The sequence below is a fragment of the Alosa pseudoharengus genome, unplaced genomic scaffold (genome assembly GCF_046254945.1).
Source record: "Alosa pseudoharengus isolate Yale_2024_CS ecotype anadromous, Long Island Sound unplaced genomic scaffold, YU_APseudo_1.1 YU_APseudo_1.1_scf_12, whole genome shotgun sequence".
Lineage (NCBI taxonomy): Eukaryota > Metazoa > Chordata > Actinopteri > Clupeiformes > Clupeidae > Alosa > Alosa pseudoharengus.
The window spans coordinates 7,424,983-7,451,885 of record NW_027468587.1 but is presented as its reverse complement, the minus strand read 5'-3'; the positions used below and the strand labels follow the sequence as shown (position 1 = coordinate 7,451,885).

At 47.2% G+C, this 26,903-nt stretch overlaps 1 protein-coding gene across 5 annotated transcripts in view; it reads left to right on the top strand.

Moving 5' to 3' along the window:
• The window catches only part of oxr1a (oxidation resistance 1a), a 92,642-nt gene that overhangs the window by 50,051 nt on the left and 15,688 nt on the right, over window positions 1-26,903 (top strand). For 4 of the 5 annotated variants that reach the window (XM_076279963.1, XM_076279962.1, XM_076279960.1 and 1 more), the window contains exons 3-9: window positions 2,127-2,234; window positions 4,249-4,362; window positions 14,611-14,757; window positions 15,805-15,989; window positions 18,375-19,066; window positions 22,950-23,118; window positions 26,478-26,658. In XM_076279963.1, the coding sequence (XP_076136078.1) occupies window positions 2,127-2,234; window positions 4,249-4,362; window positions 14,611-14,757; window positions 15,805-15,989; window positions 18,375-19,066; window positions 22,950-23,118; window positions 26,478-26,658 (1,596 nt within the window). The remainder of the gene's footprint in view (window positions 1-2,126; window positions 2,235-4,248; window positions 4,363-14,610; window positions 14,758-15,804; window positions 15,990-18,374; window positions 19,067-22,949; window positions 23,119-26,477; window positions 26,659-26,903) is intronic. The other variant, XM_076279961.1, reaches the window with a different exon arrangement.

Here is a 26,903-nt window from a genome sequence, read left to right as displayed (position 1 = left end):
CCAGCTGGCCCTGTCTTCCCCTGGGATAGGGGGGCTCTCCGCTGGAAATCAACGCTCCTCTCTCCCAACTCTCCCCAACACCCCCGCTGTGCCTGCAGAAAGCAGTGCGGTGCACGGCGAAGTGCTGACCAGCATGCACTGTCCACCGCTTGTCACCATGACAACCAAGACAAGGACTGCCATCAACAGGCCTGCTGCTGGGGGGGGGGGGGGGGACTGAAAGAAGCGGAAAGATTTAGCCTGTGCTGTCTCTCAGACATATAAGTAAGTATAAGTATATATACTCTTTTTGGTCTCTGCATTTGTCCCAATTCGCAAATTAGTGAAACACACTCAGCACACAGTAGATACACAGTGAGGTGAAGCACACACTAACCCGGCACAGTGAGCTGCCTGCTACAGCGGCGCTCAGGGAGCAGTGAGGGGTTAGGTGCCTTGCTCAAGGGCACTTCGGCCGTGGATGTGGGCATGGAAGAGCAGTGCTCAACCACTTGCCCCGCCCATATTTTTCCTACCGGTCGGGGATCGAACCGGCAACCCTACGGTTACAAGGCCGAAGCCCTAACAAGTAGGCCACGGCTGCCCCCAAGCACACAGTGGGCGTGCATCTAGTCAGCACAGTGTTGTCAGAGTGTAATATAAAACTGGGAAAAGTGGGAAGTTGTAATATAAAACTGGGAAAAGTGGGAAGTTGTAATATAAAACGAAGTGGGAAGTGGGAGCCATGAGTGTATGACGTGTGTTTTGCTGAGTCCAATGTGTCTCTCACTCAATAGTAAGAAAAACAGTTTTTCTCTGCAGTAATGTCTGTTCTGTCCAAGTAGATCAGAAATTAATATATTTGTCCCACATATACAGTAACATTGATACTTTAGTGGTTTGGTAGACTATAACCACACTTTATTTCCACGCAATGCAGTTTCACAGATATGAATGCCTGGGCTTTGGATGTCACATCTTGTTGGATTTGAGGTGGAGTGCAAGCTTAAGCTAGCCCTGGAATACCCAGACGAACCTTTGGCGAATTTGGATTTGGATCGGTACTAACCAGGCTCGGCTTTACCGGGTTGATTTAGTAGACATGGTTTAACCCTGGCGGCTGTGGACTAATGTTGTTCCTCCTGAGGGATAGCTCTTCTTCCTCTTCCCCCTCTGTGCTAGCCTGGGTGTTCCCATGCTGCCTTGCGCGCGATTTGATTCACGCTGCTAAGGCAGCCTGGAGACCATGGAGCAAATTTTCGCCTGAGATAGGCGACCAATCACAGAACAAGGGGGAAAGCAAGACGATGATGAGCTATGCACAGACGCATTTGATAGACATCCGTGGCACCCAATAAACGGATCTGGGCATTTTTTTCAAATACAAGAAAATTAACGTTTGGTTCCCAGACCACGTCTCATTGAGAAGTGGTGGCGCTAGCCAGGCTACCTCTGTGCTGCTGTGATGGTGTGTAATGGGGAAACTTTGGCTTTGTGTGAATAACCAGGAGAAGGGATGAGTGGTGTGTGTCAGGTGACATTCCGCTGGATTACAAGCTGAATGCTTTTGCTATTGTTCTGTGTTTCTTTGTGTGTGTGTGTGTGTGTTTGTGTGTGTGTGTGTGTGTGTGTGTGTGTGTGTGTGTGTGTGTGGAAGTGAGTTGTCTGAGCTGTGTGGCGGTAGACAGTGCGGCACTGTCCTTCATTACTGTTGGCCTTGCATTTGTACAGCGTCTGGTCTCTCTCTCTCTCTCTCAGTCTTTTTTCTCTCTCTTTCTCATGACTGCACACTCATCGGTCACGCTCTGGCCAGCCTCTTTAAACAATGTGGACAACACTTTATTTCTGTTTTTCACCGGAACGTTCCTTCTCCACAGGCTAAAGCAAGTTCCGACCGTCGCTGAAGATGCCACAGGCTTTCTCACTCGCACCACCCACACATAGTTTTTCAGTGCTCACCTTCATCTGAAACACCCACAGCACTTCAGAGACTATTAATCACGAATCTCAGACAAGTCAGTCACCTGTAGTTCTAAGCTTGGCAGCGTGTACAGCAGAATCGCTAGCCTCGTCCTGTGTTTCCTTTTCCCTTGTTCTTTATTCTTTCTCTTCCCTCTTGTTGTGTTGTGTGTGTGTGTGTGATCTAGGTGGAATCTCGGGACACACTGAACAGTATAGCCCTGAAGTTTGACACCACGCCCAATGAGCTGGTGCAGCTCAACAAGCTGTTCTCCAGAAATGTGGTCCCCGGACAGGTGTGAAACCCTCCCTCCCTCCCTCCCTCTTTCTCCTCACACCCACTCTATCACTCCTCTCTCGATCACTCCTCTCTCTCTCTCCTCACACCCACTCTCTATCACTCCTCTCTCTCTCCTCACACCCACTCTCTATCACTCCTCTCTCTATCACTCCTCTCTCTCTCTCTCTCCTCACACCCACTCTCTATCACTCCTCTCTCTCTCCTCACACCCACTCTCTATCACTCCTCTCTCTCTCCTCACACCCACTCTATCACTCCTCTCTCTATCACTCCTCTCTCTCTCTCTCCTCACACCCACTCTCTATCACTCCTCTCTCTCTCCTCACACCCACTCTCTATCACTCCTCTCTCTCTCTCTCCTCACACCCACTCTATCACTCCTCTCTCTCTCCTCACACCCACTCTATCACTCCTCTCTCTATCACTCCTCTCTCTCTCTCTCCTCACACCCACTCTCTATCACTCCTCTCTCTCTCCTCACACCCACTCTCTATCACTCCTCTCTCTCTCTCCTCACACCCACTCTCTATCACTCCTCTCTCTCTCCTCACACCCACTCTATCACTCCTCTCTCTATCACTCCTCTCTCTCTCTCTCCTCACACCCACTCTCTATCACTCCTCTCTCTCTCCTCACACCCACTCTATCACTCCTCTCTCTATCACTCCTCTCTCTCTCTCTCCTCACACCCACTCTCTATCACTCCTCTCTCTCTCCTCACACCCACTCTCTATCACTCCTCTCTCTGACCTCCACACTGCTACAGTTCTCCTCTCCCAAATGGCCGTTTGACCTCCACGGTTTAGCATTTTTGACCATTCTAGCATTTTTGAATATTCCACTGGCCACCAACAGGAGGCCTCACGTCTACAGACATGACAGACAGACAAGATAAAACAATACTCTTCACCGCCACTGTCCACATGCATTTGGTCCAGTTCTGTTAGGCTTTAGAATACCCCCCCTCCACACACACACACACACTCACACACACATGGATGCACTTTGCAGTACTACCATGGCAATGCACAGTTCTGTGTGTTCTTTGGCGCTGGAGAAGAGAGCAGTGATGACCATTGCAGTGCTCTGGATGCTCCACCCTTATCACACACACACACACACACACACACACACACACACACACACACACACACATACACACACACACACACACACACACAATCATAATCTGCTTGAGCAGGTTTTCCCCCTCTGTCACTGATGGTGACATAACGGCAGGCACATGCACACTTATGGACCAAGAGCGTGTGCGCGGTCAGCATTTTGCCTGCAGTGGCCAGTTTTGTTTTTCACCAATGTTTAACCCACATCAAAGGTACAGACCGCATTTTTGACCAACAGAGAACAAGCCACACACACACACACACACACACACACACACACACACACACACACACACACACACACACACACACACACACACACACACACACACACACAAAGATAACAAGCCATGTCCCTGCCGTCTATTTTCCTCGCCTCTGTCCTTTCCTAAATGTGTCTACATCTGGGCTTCAATGGCATCAAAAGCTGTTGACTTTTGGTTACATTGTGGGTGGAGGCATTTGTTTTACCCAAATGTTTGTGTGTGTATGTGCCTGTGTCTGTGTCTGTCTGTGTGTGTGTGTGTGTGTGTGTGTGTGTGTGTGTGTGTGTGTGTGTGTGTGTGTGTCTGAAAGAGAGTGTGTGTGTGTGTGTGTGTGTGTGTGTGTGTCTGAAAGAGAGAGAGTGTGTGTGTGTGTGTGTGTGTGTGTGTGTGTGTGTGTGTGTTGTGTCTGTGTGTGTGTGTGTGTGTGTGTGTGTGTGTGTGTGTGTCTGAAAGAGAGAGTGTGTGTGTGTGTGTGTGTGTGTGTGTGTGTGTGTTGTGTCTGTGTGTGTGTGTGTGTGTGTGTGTGTGTGTGTGTGTGTGTTGTGTCTGTGTGTGTGTGTGTGTGTTTTGTGTGTGTGTGCCTCTGGCCTGTGTAAACGCAGCTGGGTTGTGTGTGCAGGTTCTGTATGTTCCTGACCCCGAGTACGTGTCCAGTGTGGGCAGCTCCCCCTCCCTCAGCCCCGTCAGCCCCCTGTCGCCCACCTCCTCCGAGGCTGACTTAGAGAAGGTGACGGTACGTCCACACACACACACACATACACACACACACACACACACACACACACACACACACACACACACACACACATACACACATACACACACGCATACACACACTCTCTATCTATCTCTCTTTCAGTCACACACACACACACACACATGCACACACACACACACACACACACACACACACATATATATACACACACGCATACACACACTCTCTCTCTTTCAGACACGCACACACACATGCACACACACACACCGTTCTCCAGTTCTCTTTTACACACATACATGTACTCACTCCTAAACATTAATTTACACACTCATCTGTACACGTACTGTAAATGTATGCATACATATGGATACTATAGACATACACACACACACACACACACACACACACACACACACTGCATTCAGTTCATACTGGATGTACACATTAAACTGTATGTGTAGACAGTTAGGGATGAACTAGCCTTTGTAGCAGAGTTCCTTATACATTGCTGAGTTTGCCCGAGTCTCAAGTTGTTCATCCATCTCTCTGATTTCTGTGGGAGTGGGTGCTGGCCATTAGGGTGGTTCACAAAATTAATTTTCACCGAATTTTGCCAGATCGCGTTTTGTCTTGTTCCAATTGGCATTGTAAGCATCTGTACCAAAATTGGAATTGCTGCACATTTAGGGGTGGCACACTTTTTCACAATATTGACACACAAACAATACATGATGTATTGGTATCCGGATAAAACCATTGCAGATTCTGCATTGAAGAGCATTGGATGACATTTGTGGTATCTGAAGAACTCGTCGCCCTGGCATTTTTTGATGCTCAGCTCACCACCATTGGTGTTGGTTAGTGAGCGCTAAAGCCAACGCTAGCTAAAGCGCTAAATAAATGTAACCTGTTGTTGTTGATGTTGTGTTGATGTTGAAGAAAAAGAGACAATGCTGAGAAATCTTGAAAGACGCCCTGGGAAGATGCTCAAAGACTTGATGCCAAGTCTTTCTTTAAAGAGCAGTGCAGCTACCATCTCTGGCCTCGTCACTCGCTGCTCTATCCACTTCTTTGAGGTTTTTACTGAAGGCCAAATGGATGGCAGAAGTAACCCTGATGATGTGAGGTCCATTCTCACAGATGAGAATCTGCATCAAAAAGTTAATTCCTTGAAGGTCATCAATGACAGCGCAGAGAAAGGCATTGCCATTATTGAACGCTGTCAACAATCTGTGCAAAACGAAGACCAAAAGCAATTTTTGCTCCGTGTTGTGCAAGGACACAGAGATAAAGTATCAAAAAGAACAAAGTCATCATACAGCGAATAGTGTTTTAACTGTTCTAATGTTCTTACTCATTTAGTATAAGTACAGGGAGAGATTATTAATTACCATACTTATCTTTTATTTTGTTCATGTTTCTGGTTCCTACGAAAGTTATGCATTCTTAGGTTGAGCAATTGTGAAAAAGTGTGTCACCCTTTACTGGCGTCCTATTAGCTCAATTTTTGGTACAGATGTTCAAAATGTCAATAGGAACAAGGCAAAATGTGATCTGGCAAAATTTGGAAAACTTTTAGTCATACCATTATATTGTGAACCACCCTACTGGCCATAGACAATGGCTTGTCCTCTGCCAAGAAGAAAGACTCCGAGCTGATGGATGGTAATGCGTGTTTGGTGTTGTATGTTAATTGGCAGCATGCCCTCCGCAACCCTTTAAATCCCTTTTGTATGTCTGTTGGAAAGCAATGCAGATTGAGATTCTTCTTAACACAGTAAGGATAAAAGAATTGTGTTTGCTCTCTCTCTCTCTCTCTCTCTCTCTCTCTCTGTCACTCACACACACACACACACACACACACAAATACACAGTATAGTACAATACAGTATAGTAGAGCAGTTCAGAAAGCCTTTGCTTGTCTGCTGGTGAAGCGGTTTTGCAGATACCCATCCTTGACAAAGGGCAGCAGTGGGTGCCAGTAGGATGTGTGACAGTAATGATCTTTCACCGACATGTGTGTTGCCCCCTCACCTGTGCCACTGATGTGGGTGGACACTCAGTAGCCACAGCCAGTGTGACCAAGCAAAAATAGAAATGTATCAAAAATATCAAGGCGGCGCAGAGAGAATCAGGTGCAGAGGACAGGACGAAGAGAGACGTTAGGAAGGAAGGAGAGATAAAGGATGGGAGGGAGAGTAAGAGTGTGTGTGTGTGTGCGTGCGTGCGTGCGTGCGTGTGTGTGTGTGTAAGAGAAAAAGATAGAGAGAGTAAGAGATAGATAGCTTTGGCTTTAGCTTTGGCAACACTGTTACCATAAAGTCATGCTAATAAAGCAACTTTGAATTTATATTTGAATTTGAGAGAGAGGGGTGGGAGGGGGGGGGGCAAAAAGCACAAGCGTGTGAGGGAGGAAGAGGAGAATGCCAAGACGCGCTCTTCCTGCAGGTGTTGTTTGATTAAGCATCATGCGCCAGGGCTTTAATATAACCACAGTGCCTCCTCACCCTCCTAACTGTCTTTTAATTAGAAAGCTGTTACTGTGGGCTGGCCGGCTAGAGTAGACTCCTCTCTCTCCCCCTCGCTCTCTCTCTCCCTCTCTCTTTCCCTCTCTCTCTCTCTCTCCCTCTCTCCCTCTCTCTCTCTCTCTCTTCCATTACTGTGAAGAGGGGGCTGGCACAGTGATTTAGATATGAATGCCTTTCAGCATGACGGCCTGTATTTTGCCAAAGTCACTCTCGGATTGGATGGATTTCAGCTGGGATGTCATTACACACACGCACATGGAGGCCAACCAACCTGGATGTAGACTTGTCCTCTAGTGTCATGCCTGCTCTTGCCAGTCACTGCGCATCTGTTCTGATGTGCTGAGTCACTGGCCAATAACATCGTCAGGGCACTTTGTGCTAATTCCAGAGAATCACAACAGGTTTAGATGCACCTGAGCAAATGTACCCTTTATAGCAGATGGGACCATTCTGAGATCATTCCCCCATTTCTCTCTCTCTCTCTCTCCCTCTCCCCCTTTCTCCCCCTCTCTCCCTCTCTCTCTCTCCCTCTCCCCCTCTCTCTCTCCCTCTCTCTCTCTCTCTCTCTCCCTCTCTCCCCCTCTCTCTCTCTCTCTCTCCCTCCCCCCCTCTCTCTCTCCCTCTCTCTCTCTCTCCCTTTCTTCCTCTCTCTCTCTCTATCTCTCTCTCTTCCTCTCTCTCCCTCTCTCTCTCCCTCTCCCCCCCTCTCTCTCCCTCTCTCTCTCTCTCTCTCTCCGCTCTGATGTGCAGAGGGGCAGGGCTGGGGCCATGTTGGGTTGTCAGCAGGATGAAGCCGTCTCTGCTCGGCTGGCCGGACAGGTGTTCCGTCATTAGTCCACCTGCCAGCTCCTGCCAGTCTGTGCGTGTGTGCCTGGCAGGATTGCTTGCTCTCCCTCTCTCCCTCTCTCTCTCTCCCTCTCTCCCTCTCTCTCTCTCTCTCTCTCTCTTTATCTCTCTCTCTGCTCCTCTCTTTCGTGACCATGTGGTGTTGTATTACTTGTTACTGTCTCTCTCCTCCCTATTACTTTCTCTCTCTCTTCTCTTCTCCTCTCTCCTCTCCCCTCTTCTCCTCTCCTTCATTAACTGTGCTCCCTCTGTCTCTCCTTGCTCTCCCCCGGTGGGAGTGGACTAGTGTCGTGTCCAGGCTCACCTTCTCCTCCTTTTTGGTCATTTTTCTCTCTGCTGGCTAAGCCTGCTTCTCCTGACCCACTACTAAATATAGACCGGCAGAGGAACAGGGAGACAGTGTGTTTAATTACCTGTCCCCGGTAGGTGTTCACTAGCGGTCAAGAGGTGTCAGAGGTGGTGTGTGTGTGTGTGTGTGTGTAGTTTTCCTCTGGCCAGGTGCCAGGCTCCTTGTTTTTGAGTAAAAACACCAAGGCTCAGAGGACAGGATGTGATGTTGTCGCCATTTCCTGACCCATGGCGGTTTAATGAGTATCAGAGGTCATGGCTTTTCCAAAGGGTCACTGTGTACTGATATGTCGGGAAGTACACAAAGTTCAGGCAGAGTTCTCTCCTTGCAAGAGACAATTCTGCCCACAAGGTGGAGCTACAGATCTGGTCAGATAGGGGCCATTTTTCACTCTATTTAAGGTCAGAATCAGAACAGTGACAGTCAACAGATCTCTAGTGCTATAGAAAGCTGATGACAAAGAAGCACAGCTCTCGCTCAATAAATATTATTATGTGGATAGTACAACTTTTCCAAAATGTTCCCCTAATAGGTGCAGAGTTTATTTTATTTATATATATATATTTAGCCCTGAGTTTTTTAAAATATCCCATTACTGCAGGCTTTAAAATATACCTGTTCGTATCTGACAGGGGGAAGTACATGTTCTACCTTTGATCTCTGCAGTACAGGATTGGCTGCTTGCCAGTACTTTAGCTTTTCCTCTCAGTTGCATCAGTGCTTCTCCACAGTCCACTGGGAAACCACAGCGGTCAGGCCTGCGTTTGCTCTGTCTGCTCAGGGTGGACAAACAAATGCAGTCGCAGTCAAATGCATCGGTCATATGGTTGGCATTGGTTGGCTGGTGATCTGCTACCTGCGACTGGCAGGTGAGGCTAAAAAAATCAGCTAGCAGCAGACCCTATGTTGCTACCTTCACAGGTGGGTTGCATCCTCTTAAGTGTTTTCTCAGAAATAAGTAGCATCTATTCTCATGCTAGCAACAATGTCACCCGTCTGCTTGGCCAAGATATCCGAAGACAAGGATGCGACAACAACTGCTTATCACACTCGCGGCGGCGCTAGTCATCTGTACCTGTGAGCAGTGTTTGTCAATGCCCGTTCAATTAGTCTTCCTCCAGTCGTCCCTGCCTGCCTGCCTTTGTAGGGCTATTTAATTGATTGCCGTGTGACTCAATATAGCATAATTCAGTCGCTGCATTGACCAGCCGTTGCTCAGTTAATTTGTTCCTTGTCAGTCCCATTAGGAGGCCGCCCTGTTATCAGAACTCCGCCACAGCCCCGAGTAGAAGCCCTCGGGGTGGTGCCCTTGGTGCTAAAGACGTGTTTCCATCGTGGAGACACAGCGCTTTTCTCATCAAGGGGGAATCTCATTAATCAGGCTTTTGTTCTGCAATTTCAACCCAGTCACATGTTGGTTATTTCTTGGAAAATGTCTTGGACACTGATGGATTGGTGATACATGCAGACCGTCTGTGGAAGTAATGGTTTGATGCAAGACTGCTGCAAGACCGCACACTTGTGTTGAGATTTTGCCTCTGCCTTTAAAAAGCTGTGCTGTGCTCCCATGCCAAGGAGAGTGAGGAGGGACAGCGTGTTAATGTCTGGCTCATGAATACTGAGAGGCTGTTCGGTCCACTCTGGGTGTAATTAAGCACCCAGCGCTCTCTCGGGGCGATGAACGGACTCCCTGACAGAGAGACTCTAAACCTATCATTGCTTGCTAATGCTGGGCCCAGAGGTGAGCAGCTAGCTCGGCCAAGTTCTCATCACAGCTGCTGCTGAGCCAGGCTTGATGACGCTGATCCATGGAGCTGCTACTGCAAGCTGCAAGTCCAAGCAGTTCCAGTTCCTTTTTGGTGAAATTGATGTACCGGTGCTGCATTGTGTCTGTGTTCCACCACATACTTCCTGTGGAGATCTGGGCTGATGATTGAGATGATGGCATCTCACTGTTCACTGTCGGCAGAGGATGTGTGAGGTTGGTGTGAGTCATTGATTAGAGCTGCAGAAAATCTCCCGCAAAGGGTCCCGTGTGTGTGTGTGTGTGTGTGTGTCTGTGTGTGTATGATATGGTGTGATGGTGAGAGAGAGTGTGTGTTTGTGTGTGTGCACAAACACACACAAACACACACTGGCCAGCTGCCAGGCTCCTTGAGTTTGAGTGCTTTTGAGTGTGTGTGTGTGTTTGTCTCTATAGACTAGGTTTGAATGTGTGAATGTGTATGGATGTGTTGCTGATGTTGATGTTGGTTCAGCGGTCTTGGCTCTTCCTGTGGGGGGCTGAAGGAGCAGTGTGGGAGTATCAGAGAACAGCGGACAGCTGTGGGTTGAGGGGCCTCCGTCACACCAGTCGTCCGGACGCCCACACACACACACACGCACACATGCAGACATACGCACACACACACACGCACACACGCACACACACACGCACACACACACACACGCACACACACACACACACACAGACACACACACACACACACACACATACACACACACACACGCACACACACACACACACACATACACACATACACATACAAACACGCACACACACACACACGCACACACACACACGCCCCCCTCCCTCCTCCCTGCACCCAGTCACTCCATCTGCAACGCCACGCCACCTGCCAAAAGCACCATGGACATCTAAACTGGTATTTATCGAAATTGACACAATTTGCTGTGGCAGGTTTGGGAATCGAGCCCAGGTCGACCAATCGTCAGGCGGTGATGTCACCGCCTGCTCCACCCCGCACCACCTATCCCACAATGCCCTGGTTCACCCCTCCTGGCAGCTCCGACAGCCCAGAGAGAGTGTGAGCAGAACCGCCGGAACAAGAGTTCACATTCCGGTCTCTTCCGCTGCGTGAGCCCAGACGGTTTTTCTTTTTTGTTTTGGAACCACGGGACATGGCCTTTGGCTGGGTCTGTGGATGCTGAGTCGCTTTTAAACGACTGCTGGCACAGTTACACTAGCTTCAGTGCCTCCTTGCAATACTTGCACGAAAGCAATGTCAGTATCTCCCGTTGAAGTCCAGATTTCAAAACAACACGCACACTGTTGCATGAGTGGACCACACACAAACACACGCACACGCACACACATACACACACACACACACACACACACACACACACACACACACGCACACACACACACACACACACACACATGCAACAGTGCAGTTCAGTTCATAGACCTTTTCAGCAAAAACAAAAAAATTTCTTTGGCTGTCTGAATTTTCTTGCCTTTTTACTTGATGGTGCATCACAGTAGTTCTTGCTAAATTAGACTCTAGCTGTGACTGTGCCCATGCCTTGTTGTGCCTAGTTTACTCACCGATGCAGGAGAAACTCGGGGCATTCTGTGGATGTATGTGCTGCATTGTAAAGAGGAAGGGGAATGCTGCTGTTGCTAGGACAATGAGGCTTGGATTACCTCAGGCATGAAGCTCGGCATTCACTGTTTCCCAGTCAATGTGGAATAAATGATCTTGTCAGCTTTATTGTGGCAGTTAAGTTTGAGGCCTTGCGCATGTCGGTAAATTGACAGGGCTGTGACCCTCTATTAAATATCCCATTACCATTAATAGCAGTGTTGCCATAGTGATTTAATTTGTACACAGAGGACATTCCGCTTTTGCCCAGCAATGCGCACGAAAGGCCGTCTTTGGTTTGTTTACATTCTGCTGTAATAAGCTTTTGTGGCTTACGTTTCCTTATTAAATTATCTTCTTATCTGCAGTGTTGCAAATCCTGGGACGGCGCGTTTTGTGTAAGAGGTGTAAACTCGCTTGATTGCACCCTCACTCTGAGAGAACATTCAGATGAACACATCGAAGCAGCTAAATCACTGCCGCAAATTGCCTGAAATGGAAGATTCTGGACAGATGGCCTTTAAAGACTGGCTACAGGGAGCATGTATGGTCTGTGTAATTTACACTCCTCTCTGGCTTCCGTAGCCTTAACTTGCCCCTTTGTGCGGTAGCGTGAGAAGAAATATGGCATGCGATTAGGCCGCTCTGTAGATTCAATCATTTCCAGTAGCCTTTTGTTGCCTCACATGTAGCTGTGAGCAACAGAGAGATATTCAAATTGTTATGACTTGAATAACTCAGCCAAATTGGGCGCGTTCAGTTTCTGACATTACGCCTTTTTATGTGTTCCCATTAAGTATGTCATTGCTTGGCAGGCACGTTGTAGGTTTAGGGCACACAGGACACACACTACAGCATGTATGGCAGTTATTATACATATAGCAACTATGTCACTTACAATGTTTCATGTTCTGCAGTTGACATCTCAGTCTTTTGATAGCATGAATAAGGTGTAGCTTCGAGAGTTTGTTCCAGACCTTCAAATAGCTGTCTTTAAGCAGCATTGCATCGCTCCTGACTGATGAAAGGCAGAAAATTATGAAGACTAAAACCAAAAGGATTAAAAAAGAACATATAAATATACTCAGTGAAAAAACTAGACAAGCAAATGCAAAAATTAAAGAAAACATTCTATAAAATGACGAAAAATGTAAGAAAAACAAGATGGAGTGGTGTGACTCATGCCTGGTATTACAGTTTTTATCGATTGCTTTTACCTGCTTAAGTAAACTAGAACCCACTTGGTCTTCATGACTACTTTCTTTGCACAGCAGAAGTCATCTCTTGCGAATGTGTTCACACATTTTCATTGGGTTCACACATTTCTCACACCCTTTTGCAAAACAGTTAACACAGGTGTCATTCAAAAGCCCCAAACTCTATTGGTTTTCCCATGCTAAACAAAAGGAAAACATCTTTTCACAGGTGGTATATATTCCTTGCATAAGTCTGAATCTCTGATACACCTGTGTGAAACTTCTTCATTATACATAAGAGATGTCTGTTCTGTGTTGCTATTTAGGCAAGTATCATCTAATGCACATTTAGACAAAGTACTGTATTGCCTATTTGGTGGAGAAAACAGTACAAAAGGTGTTTACTGTAGGTCTATTTCGATGAAAAATGACCAAGTTATAGTGCAATGAAATTTACTGTATCTTGCTAGGTATTTACTGTATGTCTTACATGTCAATGACAGTTACATCTTGGGAGGAATGAATAAATAATTTTTTTATTCAGTACATTTTGTCTTTTTACAGTTTTTTTCTGATACCAGAAAAATGAGAAAGCAATGGAACAGACATAGCAAAAATGCTCATTTTGAGAACTAGATTTTGCATTTTGTTGTCCAGTGTGTAATGATTGATTAAAGAGTGTTTTTTAATTGGCAACAAGTTGTAGTGTTTGAAGGGAAGATTTGCTTTTGCTGCATGTTTTAAGTGTTTTGAGAGAGTAACAGCCTTTTGCAAGCAAAATGTGTCATTTTGTCCAGAGTGCTTTTGTTCAGACACGGGTGTTAACTGTTTTGTTCAGACACGGGTGTTAACTGTTGTTTAGACAAGCAAATGCAAAAATTAAAGAAAACATTCTATAAAATGACGAAAAATGTAAGAAAAACAAGATGGAGTGGTGTGACTCATGCCTGGTATTACAGTTTTTATCGATTGCTTTTACCTGCTTAAGTAAACTAGAACCCACTTGGTCTTCATGACTACTTTCTTTGCACAGCAGAAGTCATCTCTTGCGAATGTGTTCACACATTTTCATTGGGTTCACACATTTCTCACACCCTTTTGCAAAACAGTTAACACAGGTGTCATTCAAAAGCCCCAAACTCTATTGGTTTTCCCATGCTAAACAAAAGGAAAACATCTTTTCACAGGTGGTATATATTCCTTGCATAAGTCTGAATCTCTGATACACCTGTGTGAAACTTCTTCATTATACATAAGAGATGTCTGTTCTGTGTTGCTATTTAGGCAAGTATCATCTAATGCACATTTAGACAAAGTACTGTATTGCCTATTTGGTGGAGAAAACAGTACAAAAGGTGTTTACTGTAGGTCTATTTCGATGAAAAATGACCAAGTTATAGTGCAATGAAATTTACTGTATCTTGCTAGGTATTTACTGTATGTCTTACATGTCAATGACAGTTACATCTTGGGAGGAATGAATAAATAAATTTTTTATTCAGTACATTTTGTCTTTTTACAGTTTTTTTCTGATACCAGAAAAATGAGAAAGCAATGGAACAGACATAGCAAAAATGCTCATTTTGAGAACTAGATTTTGCATTTTGTTGTCCAGTGTGTAATGATTGATTAAAGAGTGTTTTTTAATTGGCAACAAGTTGTAGTGTTTGAAGGGAAGATTTGCTTTTGCTGCATGTTTTAAGTGTTTTGAGAGAGTAACAGCCTTTTGCAAGCAAAATGTGTCATTTTGTCCAGAGTGCTTTTGTTCAGACACGGGTGTTAACTGTTTTGAGAGCGTGATTTCAGAGTTGACACAGGTATCAAAACGATCCAGAAAAACTGTAAATGGCTGGCTCCTAACTGTGTCTCTCCACCCTGTGCCCCTATCCCCACCTTCTCTTACCCCACCCTACACCGCCACCGGCATCACTTCCTGCTCCACCCACATCCTGCAGGACTCTGATGGCCCTCCGCGCTCCGAGGCCCAACACCCACCGGTCTCCCTGCGGCAGTCCCGCGTAGTCTCGTCCACTTCCGAGGAGGAGGAGGCCCTCACCGAGAAGTTCCTCAAGATCAACTGCAAGTACCTCACCGACGGCAAAGTGAGTTCCAGCATCCTCTCCCATCCTCTTCTCTCATGGTCTCATGGTCTTCTTCTCTCTACTTTTCTCTCTTTTGCTTCTGTATCACTCTCTCTTTCCCTAGTTTCTGTCTTTCTGACTTTCTCTTTCTCATTCCACCTTTCACTTTTCTTTTGCATCCCTCCACACACTGAACACAACAGGTGTTGGGGCAGCCGTGGCCAACTGGTTAGCGATTCGGACTTGTAACCGGAGGGTTGCCGGTTCGAACCCCGACCAGTAGGCACGGCTGAAGTGCCCTTGAGCAAGGCACTTAACCCCCTCACTGCTCCCCGAGCGCCGCTGTTGTTGCAGGCAGCTCACTGCGCCGTGATTAGTGTGTGCTTCACCTCACTGTGTGTACACTGTGTGTTGGGTGTGTTTCACTAATTCACGGATTGGGATAAATGCAGAGACCGAATTTCCCATACGGGATCAAAAGAGTATATATACTTACTTATACTTAGGTGTCAGACCTCATCAGACAGGACTCACGTTGTTGAGCAGACCATCTCACATCCAGCCAAATCCTCACACTACTAAAGATGTAGATGTAGTCAGCTGCAGTTGTGTTAATAGCAAATTGAGATATGCTATACTATTATTGAATTGAAAATTCTGGAAAAACTTGTTGGACTCACGCTATCGTCTTGAACTACCATTGCAAACTGTGGTCCCCTAGAAGTTCTCGTCTTGTCCAGGACTAGGCCTAATCTGTATGTGGGAACCAGCCCATAGAGTTAGCTGTGTTAGAACAGGGAGGGGCCCTAAACACGCACGTTTCTGTGGTCTCTTTGCTCAATAGCGTTATCATAATGATTACATGCAGGCTCTACCATCACCCACTCAGTGGTTGGCCTGTAGTGATGCAAATCCACTCAGAAAATGTCTGCACAATGTGCATTTACCTTGTACTTGAGTTCAGTTATTTTGTATATGGTACATGGTACAAACACAAAATCTTTGTGTCTGTGTGTGTGCGTGTGCGTGCGTGTGTGCGTGTGTGTGTGTGTGTGTGTGTGTGTGTAGGGTGTGGTGGGAGGAGTCCTGCTGGTCACCCCCAACAACATCATGTTTGACCCGCTGCGGACAGACCCGCTGGTGCTGGAGCGCGGCTGTGAGGAGTACGGCATCATGTGCCCCCTGGACGAGGTGCAGTCGGCCGCCGTCTACCGCGAGATTACCGACCGCAAGATCAGCGAGAGCGTGCCACCGTAAGGGACGCCACTGACAGCCCACCCAACACACACACACACAGATATGCACACACACACACACACATATGTACACACACACACACACACACACACACACATATGCACACACACACACACACACATATGTACACACACACACACACACATATGTACACACACACACATGCGCGCGCACACACACACACACACACATATGTACACACACACACACACACACACACACACACACACACATATGTACACACACACACACACATGCGCACACACACACACACACACACACACACACACACACACACACACACATACACACACACACAAACGCACAAATGCACACACTCTCACACTCTCCACAAGCAACCACTAGGTCTTAAACCACATACGTGTTGCCTCAGCTATAGCCGAGCTCACACCTCCTCCACAGCACACACGCACACACACACACCAACTAACACCTCAGCAGCTCCACTCCTTGACATCAAACACACACACACTCTCACACACACACACACATACGCACACATCTGTACACACTCACCACTTCATGCCTTTGCTAAACACATACGCACATCAGCTGTCAGTTTTGCAGCAGGTGTACAAAGCCGCCCACCCACCCCTATCTATACTAGCCTGAGTACCCTGGACACCACCCACCCCTATCTACAGTATACTAGCCTGAGTACCCTGGACACCACCCACCCCTATCTATACTAGCCTGAGTACCCTGGACACCACCCACCCCTATCTATACTAGCCTGAGTACCCTGGACACCACCCACCCCTATCTATACTAGCCTGAGTGCCCTGGACACCACCCACCCCTATCTATACTAGCCTGAGTACCCTGGACACCGGCAGTAGAGCAGCAGGCTTTCTCAGCCCTGTTCTTCAGCGGCGTTGTCCTCTTAAAGATCACCTAGTTTTGCGTGTCCACTTGTTAAGCACCCTGGACACCCACAGCATCATCAATGGGAGTGATTTGTGGGTGTTTGCAAGAACAAGGCGATTTTAATTTGGGCATGTCATTGGCCCTCCAGTCTTGTCCTCAGGGTCAGGGTTGGCTCCAGGGACCAACGTCCATCTGGCCTCTCATACATCTGCCCATGTGTGTGGAACTGGCCCATGGACGGCCAAATGGCCCATACATAGACTGTATATATAGAACTGGCCCATGTGCGGCCAACTGGCCCATACATAGACTGTATATATAGAACTGGCCCATGGACGGCCAACTGGCCCATAGGTGTGTTAGAAGAGGGAGCGTGGCTAAATATGTATGTTTCTGTGGTCCTCCTGGAGAATAGGATTACCAAAAATATACAAAGCAGCTTTGCCATCACCCACTCCGTGGTTGATTGTCGAGTCATTTTAATCTGGGAAATGACGCTTCCTATACCGACTGCAGTCAAACAGCGTCCGACCCCGATTTTGTGCTGCCCATCTCATTGTTCATTAACACCCCCCCCCCCCCAAAAAAAAGCAAAGGCATTGGCAGAGCATCCGAGCTTAATGAAGAACAATCTCACCCTCCCACGGCTGGATTACTCTCACTCGCCACACACACGTTTCCTGTCTGGGGCTTTAATAGGCTGTCTGCCACCCACAGTCTGCTCGCTGCCTTTTATATCTGGTAGTTTGCATTTTTTATTTATTCTCTTGCGTACTTATTTGTCAGCTAGCTTTGAGGACAACGTAATAACACGAGTCAGGACTGTTCTGTTCCCGTCTGGCACATCGGCGTTGGGGGGAAGCAAGCGCATCGCAGTAGTTAAGCTGATGGCCGTATTCATTGTGATGGGTAATAATCATTGCCTGTGCAGGGGCCAGATGTTTCCTCAGCTGAGCTTTGGGCTGTGTGCACTGGTGTGTGTGTGTGTGTGTGTGTGTGTGTGTGTGTGTGTGTGTGTGTGTGTTGATCCTGCAGTGGATTTCTCTCCCAGGGCAGTAGACCATGACGGGCAACAGATTGCGGACCTGCTGAATGCAAGGCCCTTTGTAGCGTCTCCCACACACAACACAAGGCCTCTGTTGCCCTTTTACCCCTTTTAGTACTACAAGCAGAGCTTCAAATAAATCTGCCCCCGTGTAGTAAAAGCCTTTTATAAAATGTGAGCCCCTATATTAATCTACCATTACCATTACCTACCAATCTACCTGATACTAATCTACCATTAGAAAAATATTTAGTAATATTATACAAGTGTATGTTCCATAGTATCTTTGTAAATTTATAGTAAATAGTTTACATGTACAATTTATTTACAAAATAGTAAATGACTATTTAGTGATAAATTAACTGGTGGAAATGCTTTGGACCAGTGACTGTGTCCCTGATGGTAGAGTTGTCAGTAGACTGAGCCTGCCTGACGTCTCGTCCACTAGGGAGCTTGAGGCCCAGTGGTGGACGGGCCAGCCCCCGGCGGAGCTGCGTCTGCGCGACGGCGGCGGCTACGAGAGCGCCAGCACGGCCCCGCGCAGCACCGAGGGCTCCGTCTCCGAGGACGTGTTCACCGAGTCGGAGCTGTCGCCCATCCACGAGGAGCTGCCGTCCGCCGAGGAGCTCCGGCAGGACGACAAGTCGTCCGGCGCCTCCTGCGAGTCCGTTCAGACGGTGGCCCAGGCGCAGGGCGGCGCGGTGGGGAAGGGGCCGGGGCCGGGGAGTGCCCGGGGGTCGGCCAGCCAGGAGGAGAGGCCCGGCGGCGGGGAGCAGAGTGACACGGACAGCCTGACCGCCCAGCCGCGCTCCTCCCTGGGCTCGGAGCTGACCAGCGAGGAGCAACAGTCCCTGCAGCTCAGCACCCCCACCAGCGCCAGCGGAAAGGACCAGCCGGACGGCGCCAGCCCAGGCCAGGGGTCTGCGTCCCGGCCGGCCTCCCAGAGCTCTGCCCCTGGGGCTGGGTCCGGCGCCGGCGAGTCCCCCGGAGGAGCCAAGCTGGCCAGGGACAGGACCCGGGACTCGGAGTCGGACGTGGAGGAACTGCGGAAGATGTGGAAGAGTCACACTATGCAACAAGCCAAGGAGCAGAGGGACAACGTCCAGCAGAAAGAGCCCACCGAAGAAGCCAAGGCCGAAGGTAAGACACCGTCGTCCACACCAGTGCCATCTCTGACAGGCCAGAGTTTTGTTGAATTTTCTTTCTTTTCTCTCTCTGTGTTACACTTCCTTCTTTTCCACCCTCTGTTCTCAGACCCTTTTCATCTCTGTCTTGTCACTTGTTTACTATTATTTGTATTGTGCTGTTTACTTGTAGCGGGATTGAAATTTGGGGGCAGCCGTGGCCTACTGGTTGGCACTTCGGACTTGTGATCGGAGGGTTGCCGGTTCGAACCCCGACCAGTAGGCACGGCTGAAGTGCCCTTGAGCAAGGCACCTAACCCCTCACTGCTCCCCGAGCGCCGCTGTTGTTGCAGGCAGGTCACTGCGCCAGGATTAGCGTGTGCTGAGTGTGTTTCACTAATTCAGGGATTGGGAGAAATGCAGAGACCAAATTTCCCTCACAGGATCAAAAGAGTATATATACTTACTTATACTATACTTAAAAAACAAAAACTCAGTCTCAAACAAACTGCATTGAAACTGAATTGCCATCTGGCTTGGCCTTATACATCATAAATATTTACATATATTTAAATATTTAAAATATTGTGTGTACATTTTTACAATGTGGTTAATGGAAGGTGAAAGCAAGATGGGATGGTGTGGTCCTTGCCTGTGTGAGCAGGGAATGAAATCAGGCAGGCCTCAGGACTGTTCAGGTGTGTTGTGGGAGAGCAGTGTGTCCTGAAAGGCTGTCATGTTTGATGATTGCCACAGGAACCCTGTGAAGTCGTAACTATCAAACGCCCAAGCACTCCCCGTGGTGAAGGCTGTGAGGTCTAGGCTCTGCCGGAGGCAACTGATAAGTGTGTATGTGAGTGTGTTTGCGGTTAGGTTTTTTCTCCCCTCCCCAACTAAGCCAGAGAGAGGGAGAGAGGGAGAGAGAGAGAGAGAGAGAGAGAGAGAGAGAGAGAGAGAGAGAGAGACTGACATCAGGAGGAATGAGAGAATGAGAAAGAAAGAGAAAGAGAGGAGGGGACTTATGAAAATGCACCTCACCTGTTATCACCTCGGGAGATATGTGAGGCTTTCCAGGCCTTTCCGCACTCTGCTTTGATCCGCCACAGTCAACCCGTGCCACTCGCCCTCCCTGTCCTCTGATAAGCTCAAGCCCATCAAAGCCAACAGTGACACAGAATCACAAACACCACCAGCACCACCCCTCCTCCCTAAACACACACACACACACACACACACACACAGAAGCACAGAACACCTTTGGCAAAGACAAGACCTTGATTTAAGCAAATATCAAAGACTAGTTCTAGGCTCTGTACATTACTAATAATTGTGTACGCTGTGGCATGTCCGTAGCTAGGCTCTTTGCTGATATCCTATCTCTCAGTAAATAGATAGATAGATAGATAGATAGATAGATAGATAGATACTTTATTGAAATTTAAATTACAGTAGACATGTTCTACATGTATGGCTCTACTTTTTCCTGGCTGTTCAGTTGATTGGCTTGGTTGTTCACTGCTGATGTGTCTCTCTTGCTCAGATGGCAGAGGTTGGTTGCTGTTTATAATATGTATGAATATATACTGTGATCAATAGGTTGCTTTGGAGAAAGCATATCTGCTAAATGACTAAATATATAGTCAGAACAGTATGTAATGATGTCACTGTTCTTTCATATGCGGCCCACTCATATCCTACCTGCCTACGCAACCTAGTCACAGACTCTCTTTCTCCTTCTCTCTTTCTCACACACACACACACACACACACACACACACATACACACACACACACACATTTTATAGACTTTATTTGATTCCACTTTACAAGTCAAGTACATTAGGAATCAAATCTTCTGAATAATCCAGTAGATTAAAGCAGTTCAGCAATCTATCATGAGTTTACAGATTCAAGGGTATAGGAAGCATCGTCTCTTCTAAACAAACATGCTTGCTATAATTGCTGATATGGAACAGTACTTCACTAGCTGCTTGGCCTTAGTTTTATATAGTCCCCCAATGCAAAGTCCACGGACCACCAACCTATGTACATGACCTAGGCTACCAAACACTAACACAATGAGCTGGCATTTGTATCCTAGGTTCTCAATGGCAGAAATCAAAAGCTAGTATTTGAAAGTTTTTGTACAGTATGAGTCCTCCATAAATAGGTCAAAAGCACATGACACAATATTTAAACTTTTAGCATTCTGAGAAATGGAGATAATGTCCGGTGTGTTTGCAATTCCAGAGAAGGTGTTTGCAGGTGAATTAAACCATTCAGAGTGGACAGTGGTGTGTTTATAGATCTGTTCTTCCTCTGTGCGTGGGATCTGAGCAGCTATGAGGTCCACAAGTCTGTCATGTCTGGGGATATACAGCCCTTTAAGAGAGCTACAGCTGTTCATGATGTGGGATACTCACTCTAGATGTTGGGGGGGGGGGGGGGGTTCATGCAGCATGCAGAGGGGTGAATGGTTGGAGGGAAACCACAGTGCTAGGTTGTACTTTGTGGGGAGAACCTGAAGGCAGGCTTTTACACAGAAGGTAAGGATCTCCTTACCAATGGTGGTAGATGGTGTGTGACACAGATGGTCTGCGCAGGGCAGTTTGGCCAACTTTCCCTGGAGTTTTAAATTGGACCAGTACTCCATGTTTTGGGCTCTCTGAATCTCCAAAAGAGTCTGCCTTGCTGTTCTTGACTGGAGCAGTTGAGTGGTGTTGTTGTGATGTAGAGTCGCCTCAACAGTGACTGATGGGTCCATACCACACACACGCACACGCACACACACACACACACACACACACACACACACACACACACACACACACATGATATTATGTGTATACCAGTTTTTATACACACTCCTACATACATTCCCTCAGTCTGCTCGAGCACTGTGCTCACCTCCTAGTTAAATGCCCACCGTCTTGCAGAGGGCAGTGTGTGAGTCACGTTGTTATTCCGAGGCCTCCCACTGGGGGCTTTGCCGTCTGGCCCACCCTCCTCTCGTTTTCCCTCACCGTATGCAGCCACAAACAGAGCGCCAAAACAAATCCATTAGGCACCACCATAATGGACTCAAAATGGACGCCCGTGGAGAATCTGTTGTCTGAGGTGATTAACCTTCGTTGGCCTCAGTGAATGGCACTAACGCTTCCCTACTAGGCTGGGGCCGTATTTCTTTGTTAGAGTCCAGCTGGGATGACCTTTTAATGGGCTATTAATAAAGGTGGCATGAAGTATGATCTGGCCGTCGATGACTATCTTTAAGAGATTTGGCGGTCTTAAAGGTTTTAAGCGGATTTTGAGTTTTCTTTGTTTTCTTCCAGGGTAAGGGTAATTCAGATTAGTGCCACTGCACGAATGTGGCTAATGCTTTGAATATCAATCTGGAAAAGTGTGTTTACATTGGTCTAGTGGATTAGTGGGTCAAGTTCAGTCCATAGATATTAGAAAGCTAGATGCCGCATTGGCCGTCAAGTTCTATTAGGTGGCATCGTAAACGCGGCCGCCATATTGCTGGGGGCAACACCTTTATTGTCTGGGCAACACTTGCCGGCAATCAGAGACACCTGTCTGATTTCCACTCAGAGACACCTGTCTGATGTCCAGTCAGAGACACCTGTCTGATTTCCACTCAGAGACACCTGTCTGATTTCCACTCAGAGACACCTGTCTGATGTCCAGTCAGAGACACCTGTCTGATTTCCACTCAGAGACACCTGTCTGATTTCCACTCACATGCTCCTCCATTGGCCTCCAGTGATTGTTGCCCCCACCAAGATGGCGTCGCTATTTACGTACAGTACGTTCTGAAGCCCAATGCGGTATCTAGCTTTCTGATATCTATGTCCACCTCTACCTCCTGTGACATTGCCTCATTTCCTGTGTCCTCAGGCCCAGCGGTGTTCAGGGAGAGGAAGAGGTCCAGGTCTCACAAGTTCCTGTGCCTTCGGGTGGGCAAGCCCATGAAGAAGACGTTTTTGTCCAACGCCAGCGCCTCCATGCAGCAGTACGCCCAGCGCGACCGCAAGCACGAGTACTGGTTCGCCGTCCCACAGGAGAGGTGAGCCGCGCCGTACACCCCTGATCACTTCGCCGCGCCGTACACCCCTGATCACTCCGCGCCATACACCCCTGATCACTCCCACAATTCACAGTCAAAAGTGCATGACGTGCTGAAACACTTCACCTGCTCGGTCTCCCCCACCATCATTGGAGGTGTGCTGGAGCTGGCTGACATCACTTGCCTGGTACACAACATCACTGTCCCAAAGTGTTTGGATAGAGACGTCTGCTATGTCCCGCCCACCACATGCGCTTTTCATTTTCAACATGTCACGAGTACCTTAAAATCATTAGATCAAACCACTCACTAGACAGACTGCAAATTACAGATAGCATAGAAAGGATAAACAGAGTATTTTACTCTTTATTCTGATGTTATGTGAGAGGCTCAGATGTTATTTTACAAGCCCATTTACAACCCTTTAATTAGGTAGGGGAATAGAATGGCCCATTAGCATATCTAGCTCCCCCTCATGCTTATCTGGCACCTACATGAATGACGAAGTGGGCTTTACACTGATTGGCTGCTTTGCAGACTGTTCACAACAGGCTCCAGTGACTTCTACCTGAATCTCCAACTGGAAGGGATAATGTAACACGAGGAGGGAGGTGGGGACCAGAGGGATGGTTTGGGTCACAGTGTTGTAGAAAAATTCTAATCAACCGAGTCAAACTCAGAATCATTTGACAAAGCGAAAGAATACTGAAGAAGTGTAGCTTTAATGCACACCTGAGCATTGGTTCATGAAACAAGCTAACATACTCTGGCTGCTGTCCAGCCTTTATACCCCTTCAAGTCATCCTAGACTGGACACACTCTGGCTTTCCCATCACCTATGTTTACAGATAGCTGACCAGGTTACATATGGTACACCTTTGCCCTCTCATCCTGTTATTCATACATTCTTTAGGTTTTGCTTACATTTCCTGGCACCAAACCTTATCTATGACATTTTCTGCCAGGTCTGCTCTTTCACTTAAACCAGTCTTCGCATACACTAATGATACTACATACTTCAGTTTCACAAAAAATGATATTACACAAAATAAAGAAGATACTACAACAGTCTGTGTCTATGCCATAGTCACTAGTCAAGGATTGTTCAGATTTTAGTGGTCATTTCAAAGTCCGAGATTTGCACAGGGGGAATCAACCATGTTTCCGGTTCAGGATAGCTTAGTGGCCATGCACCAAACTATCCTTATTCAACAAATCAAAGGTAAAAACACATCTAAAGTTATATATATTTTTAAGTTCTATGACACACAATTAAACAAAGAGACATTTTCAATAAGGAAGGATGCCAGGAAGAAGCACACTGCTTATTGAATGTTCCCTCTTGTGCATTCTGCTTTTACTTTGTTTATTGTTGAAAGACCTTCCCTGCCACCACACATTCCTCTTCCCTGAAGCATCTCCCAACTGCGTGGAATGCTTACGATAGTGGATCTCCTCTGCCTGGTTAAAGTAATTCTATATTGGTGTCACACTGGAATAAGTCATTGGGGCTGTCTCTGTCAGTGGCTGTCCAGTAGAAAGAGCTTCTGCCACATCAGCCGTTTCATTCTGTTGACTGTATACCCCCCTCCACACCCTCATCAGAGAGTGTCAGTGCAGGCTATCCTAGCCCTCCATCAAGGCCATAACATTTGTTTTCTTAGTAAATTAATTCTCAACGAGCAAACAGATTAATTCAATTTTGGGCCGTGCTGGAGAGACGCATGCTTCAGACCAGAAATAGACAGAATCTGTCACAGCCTTGTTGTCAGTTCACCGCTGCCCACACAATTCTGTCTTTGTTTCCCGTTGGGCAGAGGAAGAATATGGCTCTTTCTTGCCCCTTTCGCTGAAAAGGGCAGTCTTCCTTTTTTTTTTCTAGACGGCTCAAGATTCTTTGCCTCTTCTGTGTTTCCCAAGCTGAGAACCAAAGAGTGTTCACAAATAAGCATGCTCGCCTTTTAGCTTGATGTCTTTACAAAAAAGCATTTCACACCGAGTGCCTTTTTTGAATCAACCCAGGATTGGATAAAGAGCTTGCCCTTCTGCAGCTCTTTGTAGATGAACACAGTCAACACTATATATATTTATTTGTATATAACTGTACTCAAGTGTCCACAACATTCTTTATGGATGTGCATGGATGCATGCGGGTGTGCGAATCTACGAGCTCCAATGTGCACGTGCCTGAAGTTGGCACATTGCAGGCGGCGCAGCGGCCATGTCACCGTGCCGTGCGGTCTGTCTCTCCACCGCAACGCAGTGCAGACCGCTCCGCTCTGCTCCTCCCCGCTGCATGACCTAGTTGAGTGGCGACCCGGAAGATCAGCGGCGAGTATCATGACAATGGAGGGGGCCGAGCGCGGCCGAGATGAAAGAGTCTGTCCGAGGCTCTCGTCAGCCGGCGGCAGGGTTCAGGCTCCGCTGGTCCGGCCCAGTCGCATGGTGACACAGCCAAGGTGCCTGCTGTCCGCCTGCTCTGCATCACCCTCACCACTCTCTGCTGTTGCTCTGGCAACGGATGGCTTCTCGTCCCCGATACGTGTGCCTTGAGCGGAAGACTGATATTCTGGCATATTATGACTGTAATGTGGAGCTCTCAATGTTGTTTCCTGACTTGTTAAATATTGGCTTCAGCTCAGATATGATGATGTATACAAACATACAGTATCTTGTATTAAGATATTCTACATATCTTCTATTTAAGATATTTTACATGAGAAATGTGGATTTTGTTAACCTGTCATATTGAGATTTTATGCTCTATTATATAAACACACTTTGGGAATGAGTAGTACTGTAAGAGACTTACTGAAATCCATTTATATATATACTGTTATAATGTACTGTACATTAACTTCAGTCATCTCTAGCTCAAGCATCACCGTCACCATGTTCTAACAGCAGTCATCACTATCACCATGTTCTAACAGCAGTCATCACCATGTTCTAACAGCAGTCCTCACTATCACCATGTTCTAACAGCAGTCCTCACCATCACCATGTTCTAACAGCAGTCCTCACATCACCATCACCATCATCATCACCATGTTCTAACAGCAGTCCTCACATCACCATCACCATCATCATCACCATGTTCTAACAGCAGTCCTCACATCACCATGTTCTAACAGCAGTCCTCACATCACCATGTTCTAACAGCAGTCCTCACTATCACCATGTTCTAACAGCAATCACTATCACCATTTTCTAACAGCAGTCCTCACTATCACCATGTTCTAACAGCAATCACTATCACCATGTTCTAACAGCAGTCATCACCATGTTCTAACAGCAGTCCTCACTATCACCATGTTCTAACAGCAGTCCCTCTCCACTCCATCTTGTGTGTCCTCCAGGACGGACCACCTGTATGTTTTCTTTATCCAGTGGAGCCCCGACATGTATGGCGACAGCCTCGGAGGCATGAGCCAGGAGCCGGGCTTCATGGTGGTCAAGAAACTGGAGGAGTCCGATGGCGCCGAGGAGCAGAAGGAGCAGGCCTCCACCTCCGACGCCTCCGACAGCAAGGAGTGGGAGGTAAGGCCCCCACGTCACATCCTCCTGCTGACCACGCCAAAGACCTTTTAGCACTGTTCAGTCTGCCGAGTGTGTTTTAGCCTGTGTGTATGTTTCTCATGTGTAATACTGTGACTTTCTTTAGTGTTGTGTGCCTATTAAACTTGTGTTCACTGTGACAGTTTAATATTGTTTTATGGTGGTGATTGTGTTTTTCGCACCTGTTTTCAAGTCTGTGTGTGTAGTTTTGTTATGTGCACTGAATT